This window comes from Pelophylax lessonae (genome assembly GCF_965119305.1).
Source record: "Pelophylax lessonae genome assembly, chromosome: 7".
NCBI classification, from domain to species: Eukaryota; Metazoa; Chordata; class Amphibia; order Anura; family Ranidae; genus Pelophylax; species Pelophylax lessonae.
In genome coordinates, this window is record NC_138774.1 from 24,006,139 (window position 1) to 24,022,735 (window position 16,597).

The 16,597-nt window shown below is 41.6% G+C and overlaps 1 protein-coding gene across 1 annotated transcript in view; it reads right to left on the bottom strand.

The window, feature by feature from the left end:
• DIAPH2 (diaphanous related formin 2) overlaps positions 1 to 16,597 on the bottom strand; it is a 1,824,032-nt gene that overhangs the window by 1,292,349 nt on the left and 515,086 nt on the right. Inside the window, exons 7-10 of the mRNA XM_082263377.1 lie at positions 12,742 to 12,816; positions 9,504 to 9,573; positions 3,273 to 3,409; positions 537 to 645 (exon numbers count right to left, since the gene is read on the bottom strand). Of these exons, the coding sequence (XP_082119503.1) occupies positions 537 to 645; positions 3,273 to 3,409; positions 9,504 to 9,573; positions 12,742 to 12,816 (391 nt within the window). The remainder of the gene's footprint in view (positions 1 to 536; positions 646 to 3,272; positions 3,410 to 9,503; positions 9,574 to 12,741; positions 12,817 to 16,597) is intronic.

A 16,597-nucleotide genomic window follows, 5' to 3' on the forward strand; every position in this document is an offset into this window, starting at 1 on the left:
GACCTGCTGAAAGGTGTGGTGATGTCACCCGTGCCTCCTGGAAGAATTGGAAGACTGGGACCAAGTTTTTTTTTTTAGTTTTTTTTTGTATTTTTATGCCAGTTGTGTTGGGGGGCAGGTGGCTGGAAACGACTAGGAACTTCTGTTTGCCACGGAAAGACCACTTTATGGAGATAAAACATGGTCAATTTAAAGGAATGCCCAGCTCCTCATTTATCTGCAATAATTATTTTATCACTGATCCATATTCCCTGTGATTGGCTATCTTTGCTTGAACCAATCACCAAACATGAATTAAAATGGTTTTATTTGGCAGCTAGATAACCCAAGATCTCAGGATTCCCTGAGCTTTGGAGGAGTTCCACATTAAACACAGAGAACCTGTAGAGTAATCTCAGAACTGAGAATTCTCTGGCTTAGAATCATACAAACCATGAACGGAGTTCAACGAGCAGTTTCTCTCGGAGCTGGAGAAGTGAATAATGACTTCATTTCATTAGGTTACTCTGGAAACCACAGCTACTGCAAAGACTTACCTGTAGTTGAAGGGCTTCATCATTCTCCAGGCCTTCCACGATCGGAGCAAACCTTTCTCGGTTGTTGATTTCAGCCGCGGTGCTTATCGCCTCAAGAAGTTTGTCCAAGCTAATTAAAAAAAAAAAGACAGTATGGCATTTTTTTTTCACAATAGTAATTTGCAATTTCAATAGAGAATGTTTTTTATAGAACTATTTCAGCCAAAATGGACATTTCAGTTTAGTTTCGGCACTAATTGGCTGAATCACACAGAAGTAATTGGTCTTTGCCAATCTCATGAGGTCGTAAGGAAGATGTCCCTCTCTGCCAGCCAGCAGCTTAGTCTACATCAGTGGTCCTCAACCCTGGCCTACAGGGCCCACTAACAGGCCAGATTTTAGGTATTACCTTGGGGAGATGCAGACTAGAGTACTGCAATCACTGAGCAGCAAATGATATCACCTGGGATGTATTTCAGTTATCTTGCAAATCTGGCCTGTTAGTGGGCCCTGTAGGCCAGAGTTGAGGACCACTGGTCTACATTATGAAACAGTCATCATCTGCCATTGTGTAAGGTGGAACTCTCAGTTCCAGTAGGCATAACTGTACTCAGAATACCCAAGAGATGTGAGGACCCAGCATGTAATCCATCTTGTTTGCATTCGTCCAAAACTGAAAGGGCAATTTTGGGAGTATCAAAAGTGACATCAATGGGGGAGTTTGTCAGGTGGTGCCACTTCTCAGTTGCCATTAAGGTCAGAAGTCGGGGGGTTGTAAAACCACAGATCAACCCCTGTTTTACTTTCAATAATTTTTATTGAGAAAACAAAATTGCATAACAGAGTAATTCATTTGTAAAACAACATGTATAGTAACAAGCAATGAATCTGAACAAGCGGTAACGTTCACAATGTTGGAGATACAACAGCTTTCAGCTTAGCCGATTAACTGCAGTTCATAAATAGAACACTAGATGTCACTAATGCTCAGTGATATGCTATGCATTTTCTATGATGTGTTGTATTTCCTGTACTGTACTTGTTGGTTATCTTTTCCTGTCTGTGTTTTTCCTCACCATGAAGAAGGTGATTTTGTTCCCTAGTGCAATAACTAAGTGGGATACAGTGGTAGAATATGGCTTAGCATTCCCAACCTCAATCAATGCAGAAGATAACATTCAACCCCCACCAAGGCGAGGCCCACCCGTGCACCCCTATTGGGAACCAGCTGTGCGCAGGGAGGGGAACCCCCAGGCTGGAGGACGGAATGAGGATGAGGTTAGGTAGAGCCCATATGGTGTCCCACTACCCTTTGGTGGTGACAATTATGTCTATATCAACCCCACGATGGTGAGGTGTCAACCAGTATTTAACCCCTGTTTTAAATGCCCTTCTGCCACCAGTTTGAATTGGCCCTAAAGTTATCAATGGAAAAGGAGTAGAGGTAATATTTGCCAATGGGGGCAACTGTTAGACAGCTGTCAATGGAATGATTTATCCTGCATTTTAGGAGGGTTCCTCTCATTTCTTTTTGTGGGACAGAAAATTAGGCAGCCCATAGACTTTGCAAATTTCTTTACTGCAACATCGGGTTGCAGGAAATAAATTTGCACGATTCCCACGTCAACACAGACAATGTTTTGTCACCCTGCCATAGCAGTCAGAGTCAGTTAACCCTACACTACACTACGGTCCCTTTACACTTAACACTTTCCCTGCAGAAATTAGATTATTAAATCTAACTATAGTGGAAAATAGCACCCTAACTACACTAGAGATCCCTTTCTTCACACTAAAAATTGCTAAATGACACTTTGTAGCAGAAGTCACAGAACTGCTTCCACTCTCTTCCATGTCCCTGTTTAACAATGCTAGGAATTTGGCGGGGGCTATCTTATATACTGGGGGGCGTATTCACTAATGATTGGCCTATGGACCCCCTAGTCACTCCAATCACATTCCTAGCATTCTCCTGCCCCCTCAATTGGCTTTTACTGATGGTTCTTGTCCAATCACAGGCTTTTAAAGCCCATTTCCTGTACCATTGCATTTTGGTCCGTTCTGGTTGCCGAATTCCGAACTTTTTCAGCAAAAAGTTCGGAATTCGGCCGAACCTTGAACAGCCAATGTTCGGGTCGAACCGATGGTCGACCCGAACCGTTCGATCATCCCTAGTTATCAATGGAAAAAGAGTAGAGGTGATATTTTCCAATGGGGGCAACTGTTAGACAGCTGTCAATGGAAGGATTTATCCTACATTTTAGGAGGTTTCCTCTCATTTTTTTTTGTGGGACAGAAAATTAGGAAGCCAATAGTATTTGCAAATTTCTTTCCTGCAAAATCGGGTTGCAGGAAACAAATTTGCACGAGTCCCACGTCAACAGTGACAATGTTGACAGGAGAATCCCTCCTGCTGAGTAATCGTCTTCTCCCGGCGGGCGGGCAGGAAGCAGCCGCTTGTGATAATCAGAAGCAAATCTGGAAGACTGGTTGTACCCAAGTTGATGGATCGATCAACTTGGTACATTTAGCCTGCCCATTAATGGTTTGAATCACATTCATTCGAACCATGTACGGCCGGCCTTAATGAACAGTTCTCTCATGGGAACAAGGACAGCAATAAAGATTGGCAGAGGTTCTTTCTCTACCCTACACTATCTAAAACTATGTAAATGCTTTGGCTGAAGTTCCTTTTTTATATTTATGCAGCAAATACATTATGAACTCAAGTCTTCCACATTACCCCACAAAACTTACATATTGTCCTCTCCGACAATACAGATGGCAGATAGGATCTTCAGGATTTCGGTCATCATGTTGGCTTGTTTGGGATCAATGGCTCTGGCCAATAGAAGCAAACTTCGCTCTTCTCCCAGAATCCTTTGCAAGCCATACTGTTGAAGAAAGTATCTCATTAACTTTGTTTAGCGTTGCTAGGCTTCTATATTACTTACTAAAGAAAAATCTGACAAAAAAACTCAAATTGAAAGAAAAATCTGACAAATCAATCTAACTAAAGCAAATAGAAAATATGTACTTGTTGAACATCTAAATAATGCAATTTCCAAATAGTCTTTTCAAAACTGGTGTGACAGTTTTGATAATGGAATCTGGGGTTAGCCCATCTTGCAGTTTCTTGTAGCTCCAATGAACTCCAGTGTTGCTGCTTTTGATCAACTTACTTTTTAAGTAAGTCTTTTTCGTGAGTTGATACTTCCTGTGGATCTTTTGAGTTAAAAAGTTTTCCTACTGTCCACACAGACACCTGGTGTCCGTGTGAGGCTTGAGACTGCCTGTGGATCTTTTTGAGTTAACATGTTTCCATACTGTTCACACAGGTTGGGTCTAGGACAGGGGTAGGCAACCTTGGCTCTCCAGCTGTTGTAGAACTGCAAGTCCCATAAGGCACTGCAAGACTCTGGACAGCCACAGGCATGCCTCCCCAAGGCAGAGGCATGATGGTATTTGTAGTTTCAGTACAGCTGGAGAGCCAAGGTTGCCTACCCCTGGTCTAGGAGGTATGCATATTGCAACATTTGAAACAGAACTCCAGTGTTTCTGCCCTTCGTGCCGGTTCACACTGCAGCGGCACGACTTCAGGGGCAACCTGTGAAGTCGCGTGCATCTCGACTTCGGCGCGACTTGCGCAGACTTCATAAAATGAATGTCTATGCAAGTCACTCCAGGTTGCCCCGAAGTAGTACCGGACCCTTTTTCTAAGTCGGAGCGACTTGTGTCGCTCCTATTAGAACCGTTCCTGTACTACACAATGGACCGCGATGGTCCGCGACTTGTCAGGCTGAGAAGTCGCCTGACAAGTCGTACTAGTGTGAACCGGCACTTAATGTAATTTGCTTTTTAGGCAATGTTGCATTTTCTTAAAAAAACAAGACTAATAGAACTAACATTCCCTGCCTCTGATCATTGTGGTCTTGCAGAGCTACACCAGCCAAAGAACCTTCAGTATCATTTTACCCACCAGCTTGCTACTACTATGTCCTTGCATCATCAAGGAGGATCCCTGTGCTGCTATATTGTTCTAGATTTATGTTTTTGTAAGCTGGGTATGTTCCATTGTCAGCCCTCTGTTTTGCTCTTAGGCCAGTCCCCTGTAAAACACTCCTTGTTTCCCTTTGTTATATGTCACTTTTATTGTTTGCCCTCTTGGTGTGAGAAGGTCCCTATAGAAAGTTAAAAGGTTTATGCGTAGTTCTTTTTCACCATTGCAAGAGATGTTCAGAAAACATCCTTGTAACTTGCCAATCCTGGAAGAAACCTGAATGATTTTCAATATGAGTCAGCTTGAGGCTTAACACTGTGTGTGGATCTTTAGGAGTCATAATGTCCACACAAACTGGGTCTAGGATGTACCAGCTCAATTGCAGAAACTGACATTCGAAACAGGACAGCAGTCTTGCCTTCCATGCTATATTGTTAATTTTGCTTTATATTATGAAATGTGGAAAATGAGGATTGGGAAGATCTAAAAAAAAAACCCAACATGGGAGCCAGACTTCAGGAAACATAGCATAACACCATGGTGGGGGACCTTGCCAAAAGAGCCACCAATATAGAAAAAAAACAAATGTCTTGTTCATGAATGATTTTAGCCATTGGTGGCTAGTTGCAACAACAAAAAAGTAAAATAGGTGAACTCTTGACGTTGAAGAAGAATAAAAAAAACTGCCAAGGAGTCTTAGGGCATTACATGGGTAGAAAGCAGGTAAAAAAAGTTGGTGGGTCCATAGTTCCTGAGTCCTGACACTGCTCTGAACATAAATTCCCTGGGGTCATAAAGGGCATACCGGTAATTTCCTATTTTTTTCACAAACAAGAAACATTCTAGAAAAACTGACAAGCAGTCTTAGGACTTTTCATTAATAAAAAGCAAGTTAATAAGTTGGTGGGCCCATAGCTGGTCCTAGTGATGATGACACTGCTCTAAACATAAATTCCCTGGGATCATAATGGACATGCCATTAATTTCCTATTTTATTTTCACAAACAAGAAACATTCTAGAAAAACTGACAAGAAGTCTTAGGACTTTTAATTAATAAAAAGCAAGTTAATAAGTTGGTGGGCCCATAGCTGGTCCTAGTGATGATGACACTGCTCTGAACATGGGATTCCCTGAGGCCATAATTGACATATCCTACATTTCCTATTTTTTCCCCATAAAGGAACATTCTAGTAGGTAAAAACTGTTTACAACAGCAAAAATACAGACGAAAAAAATAAAATCTGACAAGGAGTCTTAAGACGTTTCATGGAAGGAAAGCAGTTCAACAAGTTGGTGGGCCCATAATTGGTCCTAGAGATGACACTGCTCTGAACATGGATTTCCCAAGACCATAACTGACATACCCTTAAATTCCTATTTTTTTCCACATAATGGAACATTTTAGCAATTAAAAGAGCTATTTCCAACAGCAAACTGGTAACAGTTATAGACTTTTGATGTAGAGGGTAAACAAAAAACTGACAAGGAGTCTTGACTGGCTACAGGGGAGGTTGGAGGCCAGTATTTCTCTTTCTAGGTGATTTTTGGATCAGCCAAAAGAAGAGGTTGGAAGATGCTACTTTTCTAAGGCGTGTGTTGGACTGGCAATAGGGGAGGTTGGAGGCCACTTTCCATGGATGAAAAGCAGTTCAATAAGTTATCGGGTCCATTGTTGGTCCTAGTAATGACACTTCTCTATACATGGATTTGACATGAAATACCCTTAATTTCCTATTTTTTGTTACAAAAAGGAACATTCTACTAATTAATTAGGACTTTTTACAATAGCAAAACAATTAAAAATGATAGACTCTTGATTCAGAAGAATAAGAAATGGGCAGGAAGTCTTAAGACTGCATGAATGCAAAGCAGCCATACATATTAATATGATTTAAAACATTTGTTCGGGAAAGTTCCTTGGGGGGGGGGGCTACCTTTTTGTTTTTTAATGATTTTAGCCCTTGGTGACTGGTTACAACGGCAAAAAGGTAAAAATGAAGTACTCCTGATGTAGAGGAAGAATAAAAATACTGAAAATAAGTATTAAGACATTTCTTGGGCAAAAGGCAAGTCAAAAAGTTGGTAGGTCCCTAATAGGTCCTGGTGATGATGTTCAGGAAATTTCCTTGGGGGCGGGGCTTCTCACCTAAATTATTGTTTAACCTTATCGTTTATGAATGATTTTAGCCATTGGTGACTGGTTGCAACGGCAACAAAAGTAAAAAGTGAAGTACTCCTGATGTAGAGGAAGAATAAAAATACTGAAAATATGTTTTAAGACATTTCATGGGTAAAAGGCAAGTCAAAAAGTTGGAAGGTCCATAGCTGGTCCTGGTGATGATGTTTGGGAATGTTCCTTGCGGAAGGGGGGGGGGGGGGGGCTTCTCACCTACCCTATTATTTACTCTTATTGTTTATGAATGATTTTAGCCATTGGTGACTGGTTACAACGGAACAAAGGTAAAAATTAAGTACTCCTTATGTAGAGGAAGAATAAAAATGCTAACAATAAGTTTTAAGACATTTCATGGGTAAAAGCCAAGTCAAAAAGTTGGTAGGTAAATAGTTGGTCCTGGTGATGATGTTTAGGAAAGTTCCTTGACGGGGGCTTCTCATCTACTTTATTGTTTAACCTTATTGTTTATGAATGATTTTAGCCATTGGTGACTTGGTACAACAGTAAGAAAGTAAAAATGAAGTACTCCGGATGTAGAGGAAGAATAAAAATACTGACAATAAGTTTTAAGACATTTCTTGGGCAAAGGGCAGGTCAAAAAGTTGGTAGGTCCACAGCTGGTCCTGGTGATGACGTTTGGGAATGTTCCTTGGGGAAGCGGGACTTCTCACCTACCCTATTATTTACCCTTATTGTTTATGAATGATTTTAGCCATTGGTGACTGGTTGCAATGGCAACAAAAGTAAAAATGAAGTACTCCTGATGTAGAGGAAGAATAAAAATACTGAAAATAAGTTTTAAGACGTTTTTTATTTCTCTCTTTCTCCTTTTTTTTTTCTCCCCATGTGGTTATTGGGAGCAGATACTACAATGAACCAATATGTGTCTGTATTTCTGTATCCTATACATTTCTTTTTCTTTTTTTTTTTTTTGGGTACCAGTTTTTTTTTTCTTCTGTGTGTATATAAAAATTAATAAAAATTGTCAAATTAAAAAAAAATAAATAAAATAAGATTCATGGTTAAAAGGCAGGTGAAAAAGTTGGTAGGCCCATAGTTGGTACTGGTGATGATGACACTGCTCTGAACATGGATTCTCTGGGACCATAACAGACATACCCTTAATTAACCACTTAAGCCCCGGAGGATTTGGCTGCTAAAGGACCAGGGGTTTTTTTGCGATTTTTTACTGCGTGACTTTAACGGACAATTGCGCGGTCGTGCGACGCTGTACCTAAACGAATTTGACGTCCTTTTTTTCCCACAAACAGAGCTTTCTTTTGGTGGTATTTGATCACCTGTGCGATTTTTTGATCACGCGCTATAAACAAAAAAAGAGCGTAAATTTTGCAAAAATAATATTTTTCACATTTTTTTATATGAAATTCCCCAAAAAAAAAAGTAAAAATCAAAATTTTTTAACATTTTTCGGCCAATTTGTTTTATGCTACATATGTTTGGTAAAAAAAAATCGCAAAAAGCGTATTTTGATTGGTTTGCGCAAAAGTTATCGCGTTTACTAACAAAGGGAAAGATTTTTGTCATTTTTGGTGTTTTTTTTTTTAACGCGTAATGGCGGCGATCTGCGATTTTTTTTCGGTACTGCGACATTGCGGCGGACAGATCGGACCCTTGACTGACATTTTTGACACTTTTGGGGGTACCAGTGACATTACTGCAGTAATCAGTGCTATACATATGCACGGTTACTGCAAAAATGACACTGGCAGGGAAGGGGTTAACTTTATTGGACAGGGAGGGGTTAAGTGTGTCCTAGGGGCGTGCTTCTAACTGTGTAGGGACATTCCTATTGGTGTAAAAGCAAAGATCAACCGTTCTACATAGTAGAACGGACAGATCTTCACTTTTACACAGGGAGAACTGACAGGCAGCTTGTTTACACAAGCTGCTCTGTCTTTCTCCCTTCACAGGAGCGATCGCAGTGTGACCGGCGGACATCGAGTCCGCCGGTCACACGCACTGACTTGTCTGTGAACGAGCCGCGGCGGGCGCGCGCCGCGGCGGGCGCGCGCCCGCCCGCGATAGGCTCGCAAGTCAGTGACAGGCGAGTGACGTACCGATACGTCACTCTGCCTGGCCGGGGCTGACCGCCGCAGTATATAGTCGTGCGGCGGTCGGCAACCGGTTAAGGACATACCCTTAATTATTTTTTTTTTTTTCACAAAAAAAGGAACATTCTAGTAATTTAAAGCAGTGGTCCTCAACCCTGGCCTACAGGGCACACTAACAGGCCAGATTTTAGGTATTACCTTGGGGAGATGCAGACTAGAATACTGCAATTACTGAGCAGCAAATGATATCACCTGGGATATATTTCAGTTATCTTGAAAATCTGGCCTATTAGTGGGCCCTGTAGGCCAGGGTTGAGGACCACTGATTTAAAGGACTGTTTACAACAGCAAAAAAAAAAAAAAAAAAGTAATAGACCCTTGATACAGAGGAAGAATAAAATATGGACAGGAAGTCTTAATACTTTTACTTTTCATGGATGCAAAGCAGCTCTACTTATTATGTGAACAAACAATTTAAAATATTTGTTTCAGAAGGTACCTCGGGGGCCTTCTCGTCTACCTTATTGTTCGTGAATGCCTTCAGTCACTGGTGACTGTTTTCAACAGCAAAAAAAAAAAAAAAGTAAAAATGATGAACTCTTTAAGCAGATGAAGAATAAAAAACTGACAAGGCAGGTCTTCAGACTTTTAATGGATTCAAAGCAGTTCTATGCATTATTATGACAAGACAATTTAAAATATTTGTTTGTGAAAGTTCCTCGGAGGACTTCTCACCTACCTTATTGTTCATGAATGCTTTCAGGCATTGGATGAGCTTATGCTGATTTTTCTTGTCAATACTTTCCTGCCTTAAGAACACAAAAAAAAAAAAAAAAAAAAAACAATTAGCATTTTCAGCAAAGCAAAGACAAATGTATCTATCCAATCATATTTAAAATCACATATGATTGGTTGCTTTAGGTGTGCATATTTTAAAAATAAAATGATTAACGTGATTGATGAGTCAATGGTTCACAAAATGTACTGTGCATTAAAATAATCCTTCTGATCCTTGATGGATTATTTTTTACTTTCTTCATAACCTATTTACTTTATCTGCATTATTCGATTGTTGAGAACTTGTACTCAATCACGTTGTAAGTCAGAGTACAAATTAAAGAATATCTAAACTATATATATATATATATATATATATATATATATATGTTATTGTTTGCGCTGCTAGTGTCTCTTCATTTCAAGTGTTGTGTTCACTAATTTGACATTAATGTGAACATGTTCCATAGGAACCCATGTTAACCACTTAAGCCCTGGAGGATTTGGCTGCTCAAAGACCAGGGCCTATTATGCGATTCGGCACTGCATGACTTTAACAGACAATTGCGCGGTCGTGCAACCCTGTACCCAAATGAAATTGACGTTCTTTTTTACCCATAAACAGAGCTTTCTTTTGGTGGCATTTGATCACCTGTGCGATTTTTACTTTTTGCGCTATAAACAAAAAAAGAGCGACAATTTTGAAAAATAACAATATTTTTCACATTTTTTCATATGAAATTCCCCCCCCCCCCCAAAAAAAAATGTAAAAATCAAAATTTTTTAACATTTTAGGCCAATTTGTTTTCTGCTACATATTTTTGGTGAAAAAAATCGCAATAAGCGTATTTTGATTGGTTTGCGCAAAAGTTATTGCATTTACTATCTAAGGGAAAGATTTCTGTCATTTTTATTGTTTTTTTTTTAACTAGTAATGGCGGCGATCTGCGTTTTTTTTGCGGGACTGCGACTTTGCCGCGGACAGATCGGACCCTTGACTGACATTTTTTACACTTTTGGGGGTACCAGTGACATTACTACAGTAATCAGTGCTATACATATGCACTGTTACTGTAAAAATGACACTGGCAGGGAAGGGGTTAACTTTATTAGAGATCCAGGGGTTAAGTGTGTCCCTAGGGGCGTGCTTCTAACTGTAAAGGGGCGTGGCTTGTGATGTAACCACAGAGACATACGATCCTACATAGCAGGATCGTATGATCTCTGCAGTTACACCAGGGAGAATGACAGGCGGCTTTGTTTACATCAGCCGTCTGCCTTTCTCCCTCTCCAGCGGGAGATCGTGAGTGACCGGTGGACATTGGAGCTGTCGGTCACTCGCGCGGTGATGGCAGTGAATGAGCGGGGGGTGGGAGCGCGCCTCCGGCGGCGTGTGCTCGCCCCCTATTGGCTCGCGGGCGAGTGACATACCGATACGTCACTTTGCCCAGGAGGGGCTGACCGCCGCAGTATATGTACTTGCGGCGGTCGGCAAGTGGTTTAAAAAATGTCCTGCATTTCTGCAAAAAGCATGAAAAAAAAAAAAAACACATTGGTGTGAATGGAGCCTTATAGGGGTTCTTCCTGCAAGCTGATTCGGTGAAGTGCTGTGGGATGTTCATATTTCAAGTATGGGAGGCATTGGGTCACACTAAGGCCTCTTTCACACATGCGGACCATTCATTTCATCAGTTCGGTCACCTCAAAATGGATGAAGTATTCATCAGTTTTTCATCAGTGGTCATCAATTTTTCATCAGTTTTTTTTTTACATCCACTACCAATGCAAAAACAGATAAAAAAACTGACCATTTGCATATTTACATCTGTTTTTCATCTGATCTGTTTTTTTAACAGAAGAAAAATAGGTAGACCATGCCATGGTTTAATGCTTCTTTTAAATGTGCAGTGCAGCCAATGTTCAATAACCATGTTACATAGTTACATAGTTACATAGTTAGTGAGGTTGAAAAAAGACATCAGTCCATCCAGTTCAACCTATAATGTGTGTGTGTGTTTGCTGTTAACTGTACATTGTATACCCCTGTATGTTGTACATTGTATACCCCTGTATGTTGTACATTGTATACCCCTGTATGTTGTGGTCTCTAAGGTGCCCATCTAATAGTTTTTTGAAGCTATCGATGCTCCCTGCTGATACCACTGCTTGTGGAAGAGAATTCCACATCCTTACCGCTCTTACAGTGAAGAACCCCCTGCGTATTTTAAGGTTAAACCGCCTTTCCTCTAGTTTTAGTGAGTGGCCACGTGTCTTATTGTATCTCCTTTCTCTGAATAGTTTGTTCCCTATGCTAGGGTCACCAGTACAGTATTTGTACATTGATATCATATCCCCCCTCAATCGTCTCTTCTCCAGAGAGAATAAGTTCAGTGCTTGTAGTCTTTCCTCATAGATGATGTCCTCCATTCCCCTAATTATTTTTGTTGCCCTTCTCTGGACTCTCTCCAGTTCCAGTTCCCGAAAGAAGTGTTTCGTAGTTATATCAAAAGTATTATATGACTCCCATCTAAATCTCTAGGGGTCCAAGAGACAGAAATACTGCGTATACCCCTAGTGTTCAACCATAGGACTGTATGATGTGCTAACTTCAGCAAGTGGCAAAAGTAGCTCAGCCACACCTAACACAGCTGTGCCACGGGTGGGGGTGACCTCACTGGGAGTTCTGGAGAGTGAACATTGAGAGAAGTATCAAACACTGTCACACTCCATCCAAGATCAAATGACATCAACTAGGTCTTTTTTTAAAATCTTCTAGTGCAGGGGTCCTCAACCCCCGGGGCCGCGGACTGGTGCTGGTCCTTGGCCTGGTGCTGGTCCTTGGCCTGGTGGTGGCCAGGCTGCATGGCTGAGAGTGGATGGCAGGCTAGCTAGCCAGCAAAACCTACACTGCCACCCTCCCACCACCAGAGGGCACCCACTCACCTTTTCCTAGCACCCCTACTCCCCTCCCTCTCTGAGGTAGTTCTACCTACAAAGAGGAAGGGGAAGGCGGTAGAGAAGCCGGGCCAGGTTGGACGAGACAGGCTGCACCCCCCTCCCCCCAGAGGTAACAGGCAACACCATTCCCCCCCCCCCCGGTCAGTGAAGGGGATGTCTTAGCTGAGGCCGGTTCCTGGTCCCCTGGGAGGTTAGGGACCACTGCTTTAGTGTGCTTAAAAAAAAGATAATATGTTCCTTACTGTCTTTTGTCCAGAAGTCTCTCCAGAATATCCAAAAGGAGACCAAGGCCTTCATGTCCAAAGTTGTTGACCCAACTGTAGAAAAAGAGAAGAAAATAAAAGAAGCATTATTGCAAGCTTTGCTTCGGCTAAGAAAAATCAAGAAAGTTTCACCAGTTTTTTCATTTTAGAATAAATTGTTGTCTCTTTGTGTCTATTTTAAAGGTTTCAAATTGCAGTTTGTAAATTATGCCCTGTTAAGAATCAGTCAGTCAGCACAAAGTGACAAGGCAGTTTTGTCAAGTGACAGGATTAAAACAATGGCGTGTGAATGTGAAGTGGAAACAGAATTTCCTTTATTAAATCTTCTTACTTTAAGTGCAATGGGAAACTGGATGCAAGCTCACTAGATGGCTTGTGGATACCTGACCATCTTCCCTAAAGAGCTTGTTGGACATTCAATTCCAAAACTATAGGCAGTAATGTGTAGTTACCCCTATAACAGTCTCCGCTCTTCTGGGATTTATGCAAGATTTTGGAGTGTGTGGGGATTTGTGAGGTCGGTTACGAATGTTGAATGGGAAAACTAGTTACGTCCAAATTCATCCCAAAGATGTTCAGTAGGGTTGAGGTCAGGGCTCTGTGAAGGTCACATAAGTTCCTCCACACCAAAACTAATCAAACCATGTCTTTATGAAGCTGGCTTTGTGCATGGGGGACACAGTCATGATGGGAATAGGACCTTCACCAAACTGGAGCCACAAGGTCGGAAGAACAAAATTGTCAAAAATGTCTTTTGTATGCTGTTGCATTAACCACTTGCCGACTATTTACGTCGGCGGTCAGCCCCTCACAGGCAAAGCGACGTAGGGCTACGTCGCTAGCCTGTGAGGGTCTAGGGAGCGAGCGAGCATGCGCCGCCGGAGGCGCGCTCCCGCGCGGTCACGGACCCCCCCCCCCCCCCCCGCGCGTGTGCCTGGCGGACCCGATGTCCGCCGGTCACTCGCGATCGTCCGTGACAGCGGGAGAAAGGCAGGCGGCTAATGTAAACAAAGCCGCCTGTCATTCTTCCCTGTGTATGAATAGTGATCATACGGTTCTACTATGTAGGACCGTTGATCACTGTTCCTACACTAGTAGCCACAGCCAATCACAGTTAGAATCACGCCCCTAGGGACACACATAACCCCTCCCTCTCAAAAAAAGTTAACCCTTTCACTGCCAGTGTCATTTTACAGTAACAGTGCATATGTATAGCACTGATTACTGTAGAAATGTCAATGGTACCCCAAAAGTGTCAAAAATGTCAGTCAAGGGTCCGATCTGTCCGCCGCAATGTCGCAGTCGCGCAAAAAAAATCGCAGATCGCCGCCATTACGCGTTAAAAAAAAACAACAAAAATTACAAAAACCTTTCCCTTTGTTAGTAAACGCAATAACTTTTGCACAAACCAATCAAAATACACTTTTTGCGATTTTTTTTTTACCAAACATATGGCAAAAAAAAAAAATTGGCCCAAAATGTTAAAACATTATGATTTTTACTTTTTTGGGGGGGGGGGGGGAATTTCATATAAAAAAATGTGAAAAATATTGTTATTTTTTGCCGAATTGACGCTCTTTTTTTGTTTATAGCGCAAAAAGTAAAAATCGCACAGGTGATCAAATACCACCAAAAGAAAGCTCTGTTTGTGGGAAAAAAAGGACGTCAAATTCATTTAGGTGCAGCGTCGCATGACCGTGCAATTGTCCGTTAAAGTCACGCAGTGCCGAATCGCAAAATAGGCCCTGGTCAGGAAGGGGGTAAAATCTTCCGGGGCTTAAGTGGTTAACAGTAACCTTCACTGGAATCCCCTGAAATCAAAAATTTGGAGAGGTGTCTATACACTTTGTTTTCATATAGTGCATATGCAGATACTGAACTCCCCTTCAGCTCAAAGGTCTGCCCCCCCCACAGGCCACTAATACATTTGCCGTTTTACTTCAGCCATATTCTTTTTATTTTATCAAGCTTCAAATTAAAACTTTCCATGAGAAAGTGAAATGCAAAATACAAAAAAATAAAAAATAAAACTATATAAAATTTAGACAGATTGGTAAAGATTGGTAGAAAACAATGACTTAGGCTACACATTGGGACTTCAATAGTGAGAAAGAAAGTCACAGGGGTTAGGGGTTCCTGCTTTCTAGATCCTGGTGACCCCTATGCTAGCACACAGAGATTTAGCTTGGGTCTCCGATTCACAGGGAAGGAATCTGGGTTTAGAGGCTGGAAAGTGTCCAATTGGTCCCTTTACAAGTGAATGTAAAAAGTTGATTGATTTGCACAAATGGATCAATAATCTCTGGAGAACATTTCCCTTTCTTGATTGGCCTGATTTCAGGTAAATCCCACTTTGAACGAGGCAACTGGCTCATCGCTACAAAAGTTCACCACCCAAGATAGTTGTGACCCTTCTGTGCATTTGTGGCACCTCCCCTTTTGGTGACCCAGGGGAAAAATAAGCTCTGGAGAACATCTCCCTCTCCGGTTTGACCTGGTTCAGGTTGAATCCCACCTTAAACAAGGCAATCCACTCCTCGCTACAAAAGTCTGCTATCCAAACTTCTCTTTAACCAATCTTTCAACCCTTCCACATATGTGTGGTACTTGGGGGACAATGCTTAGATCAAGAGCACAAACCATTACGAAAGTCACATTTCTTTGGGTAAGGCAGCCATACATCTTTGGGGGGTGGGGAAAATTTAAAGACCAAAGACTGGAAGGATAAAAGGAAAAAAAGGAGAAACCACACAGAGATTTAGCTTGGGTCTCCTATTCGCAGGGAAGGAACCTTGGTTTAGAGGCTGGAAAGTGTCCAATTGGTCTCTTTACAAGTGAATGAAAAAGTTGATTGTTTTGCACAAATGGATCACTAATCTGGATCTGGAGAACATTTCCCTTTCTGGATTGGCCCGATTTCGGGTAACCAGTTTCAAAATAAATTTTCAAGAGCATACTCATCCAACCCCAGCTCTTGCTTTCATGGCTATCCAGACCTGGGGTCATACTTTCATATTTGGCAGTAGTGCCCAGTGTTCTGGACTCAAGTCTATGACATTTTATATACTCTTTTGCAAAAATCAATACCTATGCTACCACGAGAAGCCCTTCTTAACCTAAAACTGGCAGAGATCACTCAAACAACATTCTTTGATTGTCCATGTCTTGACAGCCATCAAACAAACTATTGCAAATGCATGGTTATATGATACCATCCCTATAACTGAAATTAAAGCCCGTATGCAATGGGTCCTGGTCAATGAGAAGCTTATGGCTATATTACATAGAACTATGTTGAAATTTAGGAGGATTTCTTATTTCCCTCCAGGGAATTTAGGCCATTGTCTACTCGAACTATGATTCATTGGTCCAACCTAGACGAGGGCCCTATACCCCATCCCAGAGCCCCCCTGACCATCTACCCCTGCTCCTTTCCCATCACCTCTTACCCACACCCTCTTCCCCCTTCCCCCTCTCGTATTCTATTACTCTCTACTCCTCTTTAGTCTCTCTATTGCCTTCGAATAGCTTGTTTTATCTCATACATTTGGCATGCCCATAGGTGTGCATAGTCTATTGCATTAGGGTGTGCATCCCAGAGCACAAACAAACATGCGTGTATATCAGCAGAGCAGAGATTGGTGTCAGTAGGGCAGAGGGTGGTTTCAGTAGTTTTTATTTTTATTATTTTTTTACAATTTTTTTTAATTATTATTTTTTACAATTTTACTTTCAATCACTTTTTTCACATTTTTTTAAGGAGCCCTGTTGGGGGGGGGGGGGGGCTTTGGTGAAATATCAAGGGTCTCAACAGAGGGAAAGGGGCTGAGGACAG